This window comes from Vespa crabro, chromosome 19, assembly GCF_910589235.1.
Source record: "Vespa crabro chromosome 19, iyVesCrab1.2, whole genome shotgun sequence".
Classification (NCBI taxonomy): domain Eukaryota; kingdom Metazoa; phylum Arthropoda; class Insecta; order Hymenoptera; family Vespidae; genus Vespa; species Vespa crabro.
In genome coordinates this window covers 4,486,192-4,499,591 of record NC_060973.1, presented here as the reverse complement: position 1 = coordinate 4,499,591, position 13,400 = coordinate 4,486,192, and the positions used below count along the sequence as shown (strand labels likewise).

The window sequence follows — 13,400 nt, the reverse complement described above, 5'->3', positions numbered from 1 at the left end:
TTATACATCAAATTAATATTAACAATTTGATCGTATTAATTGTGATTGATAAAGTAATTCCTCAACAAGTAAACATCTTTCAATTGATTCATTTAAAATTGATCGATCAAAAAGTCTAAGAAAATGTTAAAAAAAAAAATTAAAATTATCAACCGTCTTATTATCTTCCTGTACCTTAGCACAGACAAAGTGAAAATGAAATTGAGTTGACATTTGATAATAAGAAAATTTAAAAAAAAAAAGAAGAAAAAAACAAGAAATAAATCACATATTGAAAAATATTTTGCAAATTCCTATGGATATTAGCTATTTGCAAGATTAATAATAAATTGATTTTCGACATCATGACGAATTTGTTTGGAGATAAAAAATGAAAAAAAAAAATATATATATAGAAATAAAGTTCGATATGGTTGCTATTTAAAGGGACAATCCTTCAATAAATTGACTACACTCGTATGTGACTTCATCCAAGCACATTCTTTATCTTTTTTCCACTTTCCATAAATGCGTGTGTCCGAAAGCAGATCGCCCCGACTCTCTCAAACACACACACATATTACTCTTCTGTTTTATTGATTTTCCCGCAGAGGCGCAAGCGCTACATCCTCGATTGCAACAAGGGGGGTGCGGCTGTAACCATGGATCCCAGTATACTCGCTACCATGGACAAGGACACATTGAAGAAACAGATCGAGAACATGAAATATCAAGCGGCCATGGAACGGTGGTCGTTATCGAAGAGTATCACGGCGTAAGTTATCAAAAATCTAATATTTTATATATATATATATATAAATATATATATATATATATATATATATTTTATTTATTTTCTCTCCCTATTATTTACACAAGTTTTTATGTCTGCATTCTTCTTTTTATCTCATTCTCATCTATTTTTTTCTTTTTTACTTTCTTCGTTCGATCTTTATCTATATGCATATATACATATACATACATATACATATATATATATATATATATATATATATATATATATCTTATTTCAGTTTTTATCATCATAAAATTATTTGTATTAATTCTTTTTTAAATATTATTAACATGTTATATCATTCATGTTTGTTTGAATAAAACGCGATAAAAAAATTGGGTTAACTTAACTCCCCATTTTCATATACTCTCGTATCTGCTACTTTTAGGTCAATCAAACTCCTATGGTATACTAATAATCTTGTATATATTACTTTTTCTCTCGGTGTCTTATCGTGTGTACGTATGTACGCGTGTGTGTGTGTGTGTGTTTGCGTGTGTGTAAAGTTTAAATGTGTACATTATATGTACAATTTGACACCGGTTGCATCATATTTCTGTATTAAAATTTAGATTTTTTTTTTTATTTTCATTTCTCTTTTCTTTTTGTATCCTTTATTTCTTTCAACTTTAATACCACTCAAAGATCGTATGTATCTTTTCAATGCATTTCCTTATTTACGTATATATTTCTATTTTTCATTCTTCGCACTATCAATTTTTCTAATATTTTTTAATACTCAGACATCGTAATTGAAACTTCGAAGAAAACACAAACACGTCCCTACGAGTCTAATATCCTTTTCTTTGTATAAATCATTAATGAATCATTTGTTTGTCTTTCTCTCTCTCTCTCTCTCTCTCTCTCTCTCTCTCTCTCTCTCTCTCTCTCTCTCTCTCTCTCTCTCTCTCTGTCTCTCTATCTTTCTTTCTCTATCTTTCTCTATTATATACACAAGGATACAAACGCATAGAAAAGTTCATTATAGTAAAATTGGAAATTAAAGAAGATTAAATTAAAAAAAAATAAAGTATTAAATTAAAAATAAACTCAAGAAATGAAAATCGCAATTGATATATACAACAAAGTTCCGTTTAAATGTCACAAGTATATGGATAACACGCGTACATAAATACACGTGCAAACAATATAGGAAAAGTACGTGTACATATTACAAAATTGTAATGTATGAAAATTAAAAGAAAAATATTAAAAAGAAAAGAAATAAAAATTGCAATCGATAAATATAACAAAGTACCGTTGAAATGGCACAAGTATGTAAATATCAACATAACGAGTATGATCTCCATCGAAGGCTAATACAATCAAGGCTAACAATAAATGATCCTTGCTTCTCGACGACAAGAATGACGAAGAAGTCGTTGTGCTAAGAAAAAAAGAAAGAGATAGAGAGAGAGAGAGAGAGAGAGAGAGAGAGAGAAAGAAAGAGAGGATATCCTTGGAACGCTCTCTATACGCCTTAACTCAAACTGTCACTTTCGGAGTACAAGCTCTCCCCTACATTCTAATACCTAATCAAATAGAAAATTGTTTAAGCTCTGGAGAAACGATCAGATGATTCATACAGGATCGTCAAATGAGTGCAAATAAATTATTCTCTTTGTGAAGTCTGAATTCGCATTATTTTCTTTATAATGTGCCGGCTGTTATTGTGTTAGATGTATTCTCGAAGAAAGATGGCCGCCACTAGCCGATAAATCATTCTTTTTATACATCCCTCTTTCTCTCTCTCTCTCTCCCTCTCTCTCTCTCTCTTTCTCATTGTTTGTGGACTTTCTTTCTTTTTTACTTTTTCTCCTTTTTATTGTGTCCTCATTATTTTATTAAAAAATATTAAAGAATATATTTATAGAGTATTTTTATAAAAATTATTATAGATATAATAGAAACGTAATTTGTAATTAATAATATTGTAGAAAATAACGAGAGGAATTAAACAGTAACATAAATTCTATATATATTTATTATTATGAGTTTTAATGTTTTTTTTATGAGTTTGTTCTCTCTCTCTCTCTCTCTCTCTCTTTCTCTCTCTCTCTCTCTCTCTCTCTCTCTCTCTCTCTCTATGTAAATTATTTATTATAATTAATTTTAATTATATACTTTTCCAATAATCTCATATAGTTTTCTATTTTTGAGATGTTATTTTTCTATCTTTTATCATACATATAAGATTGTTTTATTAATACTTTAATTATTCGTAGAAAAGTATTATTATTATTATCATTATCATTATTATCATTATTATTATTATTATTACTTTTCCTGGAAAATGTAGTTATAGATTCATTGTTCCCTTAGTTATAACCCATTATCGATAAAATAATTATATACAGGTGTTATTCTCGATATAGAAAATTAACGATTTTCATGTATCTGCGTATGAGTGTGTATGTGTGTGTATGTGTGTGTGTGTGTGTGTGGCGTCTTACAGACTTTCTCCTCTTACCAGCATATTTCTCTCTCTCTCTCTCTCTCTCTCTCTCTCTCTCCTCTCTCTTTTTCTCTTTTTAGAGACTATCATGGCTCTTAAAGTGCATTTCTATGTGTTTTATGTATATGTGTGTATGCAAACACACACATAAATTGATGCTTCTTCTCACCCTTATCCTAAAGAAATCATTATGAAAGTAGGATAAATTTGCCTTTAACTATCACGAATAGGCGAAATAGGAAATGGTAATATCATCTCAAATACGAGTAGAACGATAGGTGAACGTTAAGTTCGAGTTGAGGTCGAGCGATCTCAACGAGAGGCGCCATTTTAAGGTTCTTTGTATTACGAAGGATTTTGTCTTGTTCATATCTTCTTTTTTTATTTTCCTTTCACTTTTTTTTTTTATTTCAGTTCCAACTTAGGAAATCTTCGCACTTTAAAATGACGGACGACAACCGACGTATGGGTAGGGACACATCAACGTTATATTTGATTTTTTGTATTTTCTCTTTTAATTGCAATATTTTTATTTTTTTCGTAATAAAAAATATAATTTTTATCTAATCAGTAGTACATAAACAAAAATAACAACAATAGCAATGATGATAATAATAATAATAATAATAATAATGATAATAACAATTTTTAATGATATTTATTTTTTATAATAAAAAATGAATTGTTTCATTCACAATAAAATTTATTTTTGTTTATTTTGTAACTTGATATATTTCCTATATAAATTTTTCTATTTAATTCTAGTACTTAGGTGCGCATTCGTTTGTTTCTTTTTTTTTCTTTTTTTTTTTTTATAACAAGAATTATAATTTCCACCCAATCAGACGAACAATAATAATATTTATTATATTTAACTTTTAATTGCATTTATGTTTTATTTTTCTTTTTTGTGTTATTATAATAAAAATCCTTATTAGAAATAAAGATTTATTTTTATCAAAATTTATAATATTTGTATATATAACGTACTTAGTAAGTAATAGATTTTTCTAATTATTGATCCAGTTGTAGTTGGTAAGCGTCTATAGTATTCCTTCGGAACGTTCACGTAACGTTCACCGAACACGTTTTCTTTCGCTAGTTAGTAGTTCTTCCTTTAAAAGGAAAGCCATCGACCGATAGAAAAAGAATCCCGTTTTCTGCCACTCGTTTCCGGACATCGTAAAATGTCGGTTGTTACGACGTTTAACGCAAAGAAGGTAGATGCGATTAAAAACGATTAGACAGGACCAAAAGGACTCATTGTCCTTTTCGATAAAATAAGGAACATTTTTAAAATGCTAATTATCGTACCCTAGTTCGTCCTACATTATCACGACACTTTTGTCTCGTTCTTATCGATATTTTCTTTTCTTTTCTTTCTATATCTTAAATACTACAAAAAGAGAATAGAAAAGTATGTGAAAAGTATGTATGCATACATATATATATCTCTCTCTCTCTCTCTCTCTCTCTATATATATATATATATATATATATATATATGTATATATATATATATATATGTATATATATGTATATATATGTATAGATATTTATGCATGTCCATAAGTACACAGACGAGATAAGACAAGAGAGAATAAGTTTCATCTTATTTTAAAACAGAAATTATGTTTCTTAACTATTTAGAAAGTCGATTCTTATTTTATTATCTTCGAAACGCTCTTTAACTTTTTTTAAAATTCTTTTCTTCTTTTTGATAAAATCGTAAACAACACTCTGTAATTTTTTTTTTTTTATTATTATATTATATTATATACGAATTTATTAATTATATTAATTATATTATATTATATTATATATATATATATATATATATATATATATATAAATTTGATTTTCTTCGCTCTTTCTTTTTTCTCTTTTTCTTTCTTCCCTTAATTATTACACCCACAGAGATTTTTATCTCTAAAATTTGTTATTAATCACATATCGATATGAATGAATTACTACTATTGGCATATTTTAAGCACATTAAATATTTTCAACCAAAACAATATTCTTTTAATTTTAATCAGAAGGTCATCCTGTCCCTTATTAACATATGACATTTCCCCGATTGAATTCATTTCCAAATATTTCACGGGGGAAAGACGAAAAGATTCGGAGTGGGAGAGGAAGCGAGAGCAATAAAAAAGAAAAAGAAAGAAAAATTCAGATAAGGATGGCGATGACGTTATTAGCTCGGTCATTTGTAATTATACAAACATTTGCAATCGACATACGCATTTATCACGAATGTTAAACAAGATTTATTTAGTATGGCGATCGGCTGTTATCTTACCAATTTATTTTACGGAATTTAACATTTTAACGTGCGAAATCCAATCTAATTGTTCCTCTCAAAAGCATTCATTATATATAGTACAAGTTTTCACGTCGATATTGTGAGAGTTTCTCGTAGACGTAAATCCTCTCTTTCTCTTTCTCTTTCTCCCTCTTTCGCCATTGTTCTTTCATTTATCTTATGCGATTTTATCTTCTAACTCGATTCCTCACGATTTGTAATAAGTTACGAACGATTATTGAGAAACGTGATTCTACTGTCGATGCTGTGACTATCGATTTAAGCTAACTATTTATATACGACACAATATATTGGTTATCTATAAATTTTGAATATATTAATAAAAAAAAAAATGCGAAATAATAAGCGTCTGGCACGACTCGTTTGATGACGTTCGTTCTTTCTTTTGTTTTTCTTTTTTTTTGTTTGTTTGTTTGTTTGTTTATTTATTACCAACGAGTGAGCACTTTGATGAAATTATTCTTCCAAACGTTAAATAATCTTCTCTTAACCGTGAACCGATCTGCTAACGGAGATCCAGTATCGCGATGATTCAGAAACGAATAAAAAAGGAAATCGAAGATATCGTGACGATGATGATGAAGAAGAAGAAGAAGAAGAAGAATAAAAAGATATCCTTAAAGAGAATCATGCCGAGACAAGAGTCGAGAGGTAATCTTGGTGAAAGGATAATTTAAAATAAAGATTTAAAAAAAATATCTACGAACGACGATGGTACGGACGATATTTTTATAAAAGATCTTTTAACGATTCGTTCTTACTTAGAAAAAGTGTGATAGAAAAAGAAAAAAGAACTTCTAATCTATACATTATGAAATTCATTATCTCTCTCTCTCTCTCTCTCTCTCTCTCTCTCTCTCTCTCTCTCTCTCTCTCTTTCTCTCTCTCTCTCTCTCTCTCTCTCTCTCTCTCTCTCTCTCTTTCTCTCTCTCTCTCTCTCTCTCTCTCTCTCTCTCGTTTGTTCGTCATTAAAATTATAATTTATTTATTGTATTAAAATATATATTTTGCCAAAATGAAACAAAACAAAACAAAAAAAAAATAAAATAAAATAAAAGGTACGGACAATTGGATAAAAATCGAATAACGATTTATTCCTGTTATTTTGGAGAAGTAAATAGAGTAAAAAAAAAAAGAAAACAAAAAAAAAGAGAGAGAGAAAAACGAAAGAAAGAAAACGAAAATGGCACCAAATTTTTTTTTTAGAAAAAACGAAATTCCTCGTTGGCGGTGGCATTCCAAATGGGCGAAGATGGAAGGAGGTAAAGAGGGAAATAATCTTTTATTCTCTACAACGTCGTTTAAAGAAAGAATGAAGTACTCGGCTCTCTCTCTCTCTCTCTCTCTCTCTCTCGTGAAAAGTTAGATTCGTGGCTAACGTTTGTGTTGCAGACGGTGAATACGACTCTCCTTGAACGCAAAAACGGAGTTAGAGTCCAGGTAGTACACCCTTTCACCGGGCGCGAGAAACGAAACGACAGGGACGCGACGCATACTAGACACGTCGTCTATGGTGTGCAGCCACGTTTCGAGAGTCCATTCTACCAAGACGGCAACTGCCGTTTATACGCCAGTCCATATAGCTATAGACTATATTTACGCTATACTATTTTCTAAGGATTGGAATGAACGCACTATTCTGCTCTCTAAAGTGAGGGAGAGTGAGAGAGAGGACAACTAGCTTTTGCTAGCAAGATATTTGCTGCTAGCCTACGGCATTCTCAACGGCCTGCTACGAGATTTCGTATCGTGATATATTATGTATATATGCATATATATATATGCATATATATATATGCATATATATATATATATATCGAGATTAAGGATTATTTTATACTTCCGCAAAATACCATTCACTTGTACGTTTTACTATAACTACAAAGAGATTTTCTCATAAATAATATCTATGAGAACCTAGAGACTCGGATTATCTAACTAACTAAATTGTTTATGTGAAAATTCGATCTAAATAATGTCTATTCTTTCTGTGAGAAATAAAGAAGAAAAAATTTCTTTCGTAACGTTCAAATTACGTTTTTAAAGTTACAAAAAAAAAATTTGTTTCAATTTCCTCTAATATAATATCATTTTATATAATAATTTTCAATAACATTTATATTGATATATATATATATATAATATTTTATGAGCTTAACGTTTAAAATTTCATTTTGTTCCTTTGTCTACTATTCTCGAAGTTCGGTCGAAGGATACTGTCGGCTTCAACGTTGTGTCCATTCGCCTGGTTAGTCGCCTAAACGGGCAATGCAATGACTATAGATAAGTGCGAGGGAGGCCAGGATGCCACGTAGCAAAACCGATACCCTGCTCTCTACGAGTGAATCTTCCAGAAGGAATATAATATTTTCATACACGTCCATTCTTTTTTTTCCTTACACTGAATATATTTACGAATTTTTCTTTCTTCCTTTTTCTTTTTTTTCTTTTTTTTTTTTTATCGCACATCATATTGACTCTCGATTGATTATTATCACAGGAGAACATTGACTTGTATTAATTAATTTTTTTTCCTTATAACTTTTTCTCAACTTCCTACGAGATAATTGCAAAAGCAATATTCTTTTCTTTTTTCCCTTTAGATAAATGATCTGAAAAAAAAAAGAAAACAAAATAAACTGACCGACTTTGATCGTTTCTTTTCTTTCACAGGATGAGAGAGTACGTCGAAGAAAATGAGAAGAACGACCCACTAATACATGCGCCTGACAAAAAGAACAATCCATGGGCCGAGAAAGGCAAGTGCATAATCATGTAAGAGGAGAATCGAACAGGGAGAACACGAAGAGGGAGAAAAGAAAAGACGGAAGCGAACGAAAGAATGAAAGAGAACGATGATGAAGATGAAGATCAAGAAGAAGATGAAGAAGGGCCGGTGTGTTTCATCTGCGACAGAAAAGAGAGAGAAAGAGAGAGAGAGGGGGGGATAGAGAATGCATGCCAAAGAGACGCTAATAAAAAAATGAATTACAAAAAAATAATAATAATAAAAAATTAAAAAAAATAAACCGGAGAGAAAATAAAAGAAAAGAGGAACAAATAAAGTAACAAACAAACAAGCAAACAAACAAATGGCCATTCTACCAAAGTCTTCGTCAAGTGGAAGGGATCACCCATCGATCATGATCGATGGATCGATATATATATATATATATATATGTATATATGTATATATGTATATATATGTATATATATATATATATGTATGTATATGTATATGTGGGAGAGAATATGCGTGTATGTATGTATGTATGCATGTATGTATGTATGTGAATACATTTTAAATTGTCGTTCCATTTTTTCTTTGTTCTTTTTGTATACTATTATTTTTCTGTTTTCTTCATTTTTCTTTTACGTTTTCATCAGTATTTCGTCGATAAGTGAGGATCGAAGAAAAAATCGAATAGATCGTATATCGTTCGTGATCAATCGAGATCCGAAGGGAGATCTTTTTTCGAGAGAGAAAAAAAATTTATTTTAATCGTGACAGATGAAAATTGATAAAATGAAATGATCGAATCTTTTTATGAAAATCGTATTGGTGACTCATAGTCGCGTGTAGATTAACGTAGAATTTTAATATATCGTCAAAATATATCTCCATTAATCTATAATAATACTTTCACCCTGTTCTCTCTTACGTAAGACCGATCGATCGATCGTACTTTAAAGTTTTTAAACACCGTCATTAAAGTTTCGCGCTATACAACCAATGTATTTCTATCTACGTACATATGTATGTATATACATATGTATCAACCTGTGTGTATATGTGTGTATGTGTGTGTGTGAAAAGAGGAATTCTCGATTTATTTATTCAATTTTTACTTCTTCCTCTTCTTCGTAAGCTCTTATAAAGCACGATTATTGTAAAGCTTGCTTGGAATCGAAAAGCACCGGACCTATTATATATGTAAACGTTTAAAAGTGATCGTACTACATGTGCTCTTAAAAAAAAAAAAGACAAATAATCTATAATAAAAAAAAAAAAAAAAAAAAAAACAAGAAAGACAGATTATTATAAAAACGAAATCAAGCAATGTGGGAAATTTTTCCGAAATCGAAAATGCGATCGTCTAAGTTGTTGTTGATTAGAAAAATATCTGAAATATAGACTAAGATCATTTATTATCGATTAAATAATAATCATTAAAAATTATTATCGATTAAATGATAATCATAAAAATATCGATCATCGAGCGTTCGATGTTATACGAAATTGGTCCGTACATTGATTAGAAAAAAATCTGGAAAAGGGTAAAAGGACGAAACTAACATAAGATCATTTATTATGGACTGAATTTTTATAAAAAGATCACCGATCGCGTTTAGTTTTGAAATCGCTCACACACACACACACACACACATACGCACATACACACAGAGACATACAACAAACATTTTACGACTCCTATTCATAAAATACTTCTGACTTTCATCTCTCGGTAAGAGTACTACTATTGAAGAAAAAAAAGCAAAAAAAAAAAAGAAGAAGAAGAAAAAAATTATCATTTTAAGTATATTATCTATTGTGTGTCAACACATTGAATTATGTGTCTACACATGCTCATCATTATATATATATATATATAAATGATATAATTCTAATTAAAATAATAATGAACTTATTATTATAATTATTACTGTATTGCTATTATTATTATTATTATTATTAATAATATTAATGTTAATATATTATGTACGATCTCTCGATGAGAATTTCTTACGAAAAAAAAAATATATATATATAACATCTAAAGGTGAAAAGCGAATAGATTTGTGCGAATGTATTTTCATTTTTTATATATATATATATATATATATATATATATATATATATGTATATGTATATATATGTATGTATGTATGTATGTATGTATGTATGTATGTATGTATGTATGTATGTATGTATATATAAATATATACGATTCTACACAGTTTCATAGCATTCACGATCGAGAAGGAAACGAGGCTACAGGAATGTAAACGAATTTTTCAATCAACTTTGTTCCGAGCGAAAGGATCTCGCTCTCTCGAACGTAGTATGCAATATATCGGAATGATACCTCGAACGTATTGATCCGATTAAAAGGTATTTATATATTTTTTCATCAAAATTATAATAATTACATCTCTAAACGATCATACCAATGGACTTATTAATTATCAGAAGCAAAAAAAAAAGAAAAGAAGGAAAGAAATTAAACAAATTAAGAAATTATCGAGAAATAATTATCAAAAGGGGCTCGGTAAATTGTAATTTTATCATGAATTAATGTTATCCCAAAGTAGTGTCAATGGAATTTATTAATTAACAAAAACGAAAGAAACGACATTGGGATATTTAAATTATTTGAATTACTACCTGTATTCAACGATAATAATCAAATCTGTATGTGTATCGATGAATCAAAAGGAAAGTATTCGTTCATCGGTTATTATAGTTCTAATAACATAGGTTATCGGGTTTTGATCTATCGAGCAATATCATCTTCTGTGTACCCAGATCCTAAGATCACTTTGTGTCTATGTATGTATGTATGAATGTATGTATGTATGTATGTATGTATGTATGTATGTATGTATGTATGTATGTATGTATGTATGTATGTATGTACTTATGCGTTCGCATGCGTGTAAATTCGTGTCGGTCTTGGATCGGTGCGCTTCCAACAGAGCGGCGTTTCACTCTCGCGTTCCCATTTAACGTGGTGCCTATTGGGCACTTGGCCCAAGAGAACGAACGACTGCCAGGTATTATTAAAGTACTACCACAATCATAATCGTAACTACTACTACTACTACTACTACTACTATTACTACTACTGCTACAACTACTACTGTACCATGATCCGCAAATATATACCCATGGTGTACCTGCTTGGACCTTCCACCGCCACCGCGACCAATACCAACACCATCACCATCACCATCGTCACTACTACCACCACTATCATCACTAGCAAGCGCAACAGTAGTCAACGTTGAAGTTCTTCAGTGTTTCTTGCTGTTCACATTCGCCAATTCAAAGGCACACACGTTCTACCGTATATACCGTAGTTATACACGGACTATACACGAAATGAAAGGCAGTCTCTCTTTCTCTCTTTCTCTTTCTCTCTCTCTCTCTCTCTCTCTCTCTCTCTCTCTCTCTATTTATATATATATATATATATATATATATATACATACATATATATATATATACATCTATCTTTCTCTCTTTCTCTTGGAGCTAGCCGAGAACAAGATCTCAAAATTTTTCATCTCTACGTATAACGATCTCTCGATCCATCGTTGGTTTATCGTATAAATGGACGAACGGACTGATAGATCGATCGATACTTCGAGATCATTGGTTTATGAGATGAACTTTGAAATCATTATCTAAATTACTATTTCTCTGTTTTTTCCTTTTTTTTTCTATTTCTTTCTAATGTCCAATCGATCGAACGGATCGATAGAGAAACAAGAATGTAAAGAAAATTTCTCTATTTATCAATTTTACGCTATCGAACGCGTAATGAAATGATTTCATCTCTCTCTCTCTCTCTCTCTCTCTCTCTCTTTCTCACCTCAGTCCGTCGATGATTTGAGAAAACCATCAAATTCTTCGCAGTTCCTATCTAGAAAATAATACAAAACAAATGGAATTTGATTATAAATCCTTTAGTTTAGCATAGACGACGATCAGGAGTATGTTAATAATAATGTATAATTAGATACGGATTGCCGGCGAAAATGTTATTTTGTAGTTATATCTCTGGTACATGTCGAGCAAGCTAAATAAAATATAGAGAAAGAGTTGGAAGGAGAGAGAAAGAGAGAGAGAGAGAGAGAGAGAGAGGACACAAAAGAGACGGGCACGCGCGAAGGGTGTCGTTCTTCGATGTTTCTCTCGATGCTGTAGGAGGGAGAAGAGAAAGAAGAAGGATAGATAAGTAGAGAAAGAGAGAAAGAGAGAGAGAGAAAGAGAGAGAGAGAGAGAAATGGTGGAGTGTAAAAGAGGAAAGAGGGGGCAAGAGGAAAGAGAAAGAGAGAGTGACAGTAGTAGAGAGGACTCCGTTACCTCTAGTCAGTCTTTGCCGAGCTGTTGTCAGTGCCAGAGTATCGTCGGCACTTATTTTCACGATCATGCGGTGACGGATTTTCTGTCATCGATACGTATCGCTTGTAATTTCGTTTCCCTCCCTTGTATCTTATTCTCTCTCTCTCTCTCTCTCTCTCTCTCTCTTTCCCGCTCTCTCGCTCTCTCGTTCTCTCGCTCTCTCATTTTTTCTCGCATTCGCACAGACTCATTTTTTGCTCTTTTATATCACCGTTCGATCTAACTCAGATCAAATACGATTGACAAATCTCTCTCGTTTCTATATCCCTTATTAGCGCGCGCACGCGCGCGCCTTCCGTTTTTCTCAATCGGTTAGATTTTTGTCAGATTTTTTCTCTTTTTTTTTGTTTTTCTTTTTCTTTCGTCGTTGATTTTCTATTTTCTCTCTCTCTCCTTCTCTTTGGTAGTTCTTCTTCTCTCTCTCTCTCTCTCTCTCTCTCTCTCTCTCTCTCTCTCTCTCTCTCTCTCTCTCTCTCTCTCTCTCCTCGCATCCCTTTACTCTTGTGATCTCCTGTGATCTTCGTGAGTAACTCGTGAAAGAAGAATCCTTTTCCTGGTTGAGAACAAGATTAGAAACAATGGTGAGTGTTTTTTTATTCTAATATCTTCGAACGTTAATCGACATTAGAGAAAAAAGTCAACTTTTGAATGAGTTTATCTTAAGAAAAAGAAAGAAAGAAAAGAAAAAAGAAATAATTTATTCTCCATCACT

The 13,400-nt window shown here is 31.1% G+C and overlaps 2 protein-coding genes across 2 annotated transcripts in view; both read left to right on the top strand.

Annotated features, from left to right (window-relative positions):
- The first annotated feature begins 590 nt into the window (after nucleotides 1-590).
- On the top strand, nucleotides 591-9,582 carry LOC124430635 (guanine nucleotide-binding protein subunit gamma-e). Its single transcript, XM_046977500.1, has 2 exons — nucleotides 591-754; nucleotides 8,233-9,582. The coding sequence occupies exons 1-2, from the start codon at nucleotides 642-644 to the stop codon at nucleotides 8,336-8,338; spliced, it is 219 nt and encodes a 72-aa protein (XP_046833456.1). The 5' UTR covers nucleotides 591-641; the 3' UTR covers nucleotides 8,339-9,582.
- Nucleotides 9,583-9,730: 148 nt separating this feature from the next.
- The window catches only part of LOC124430634 (chitotriosidase-1), a 25,704-nt gene continuing 22,034 nt past the window's right edge, over nucleotides 9,731-13,400 (top strand). Inside the window, exon 1 of the mRNA XM_046977498.1 lies at nucleotides 9,731-13,269. Within this exon, the coding sequence (XP_046833454.1) occupies nucleotides 13,267-13,269 (3 nt within the window). The 5' untranslated portion in view covers nucleotides 9,731-13,266. The remainder of the gene's footprint in view (nucleotides 13,270-13,400) is intronic.

Excerpts from the sequence above, each read along its gene's own strand:
- LOC124430635 (XM_046977500.1), top strand. The coding sequence starts at position 642 with ATGGATCCCAGTATACTCGCTACCATGGACAAGGACACATTGAAGAAA. Across the intron at positions 755-8,232 it reads TTATCGAAGAGTATCACGGC|GATGAGAGAGTACGTCGAAG; the intron begins GTAAGTTATCAA and ends TTTCTTTCACAG.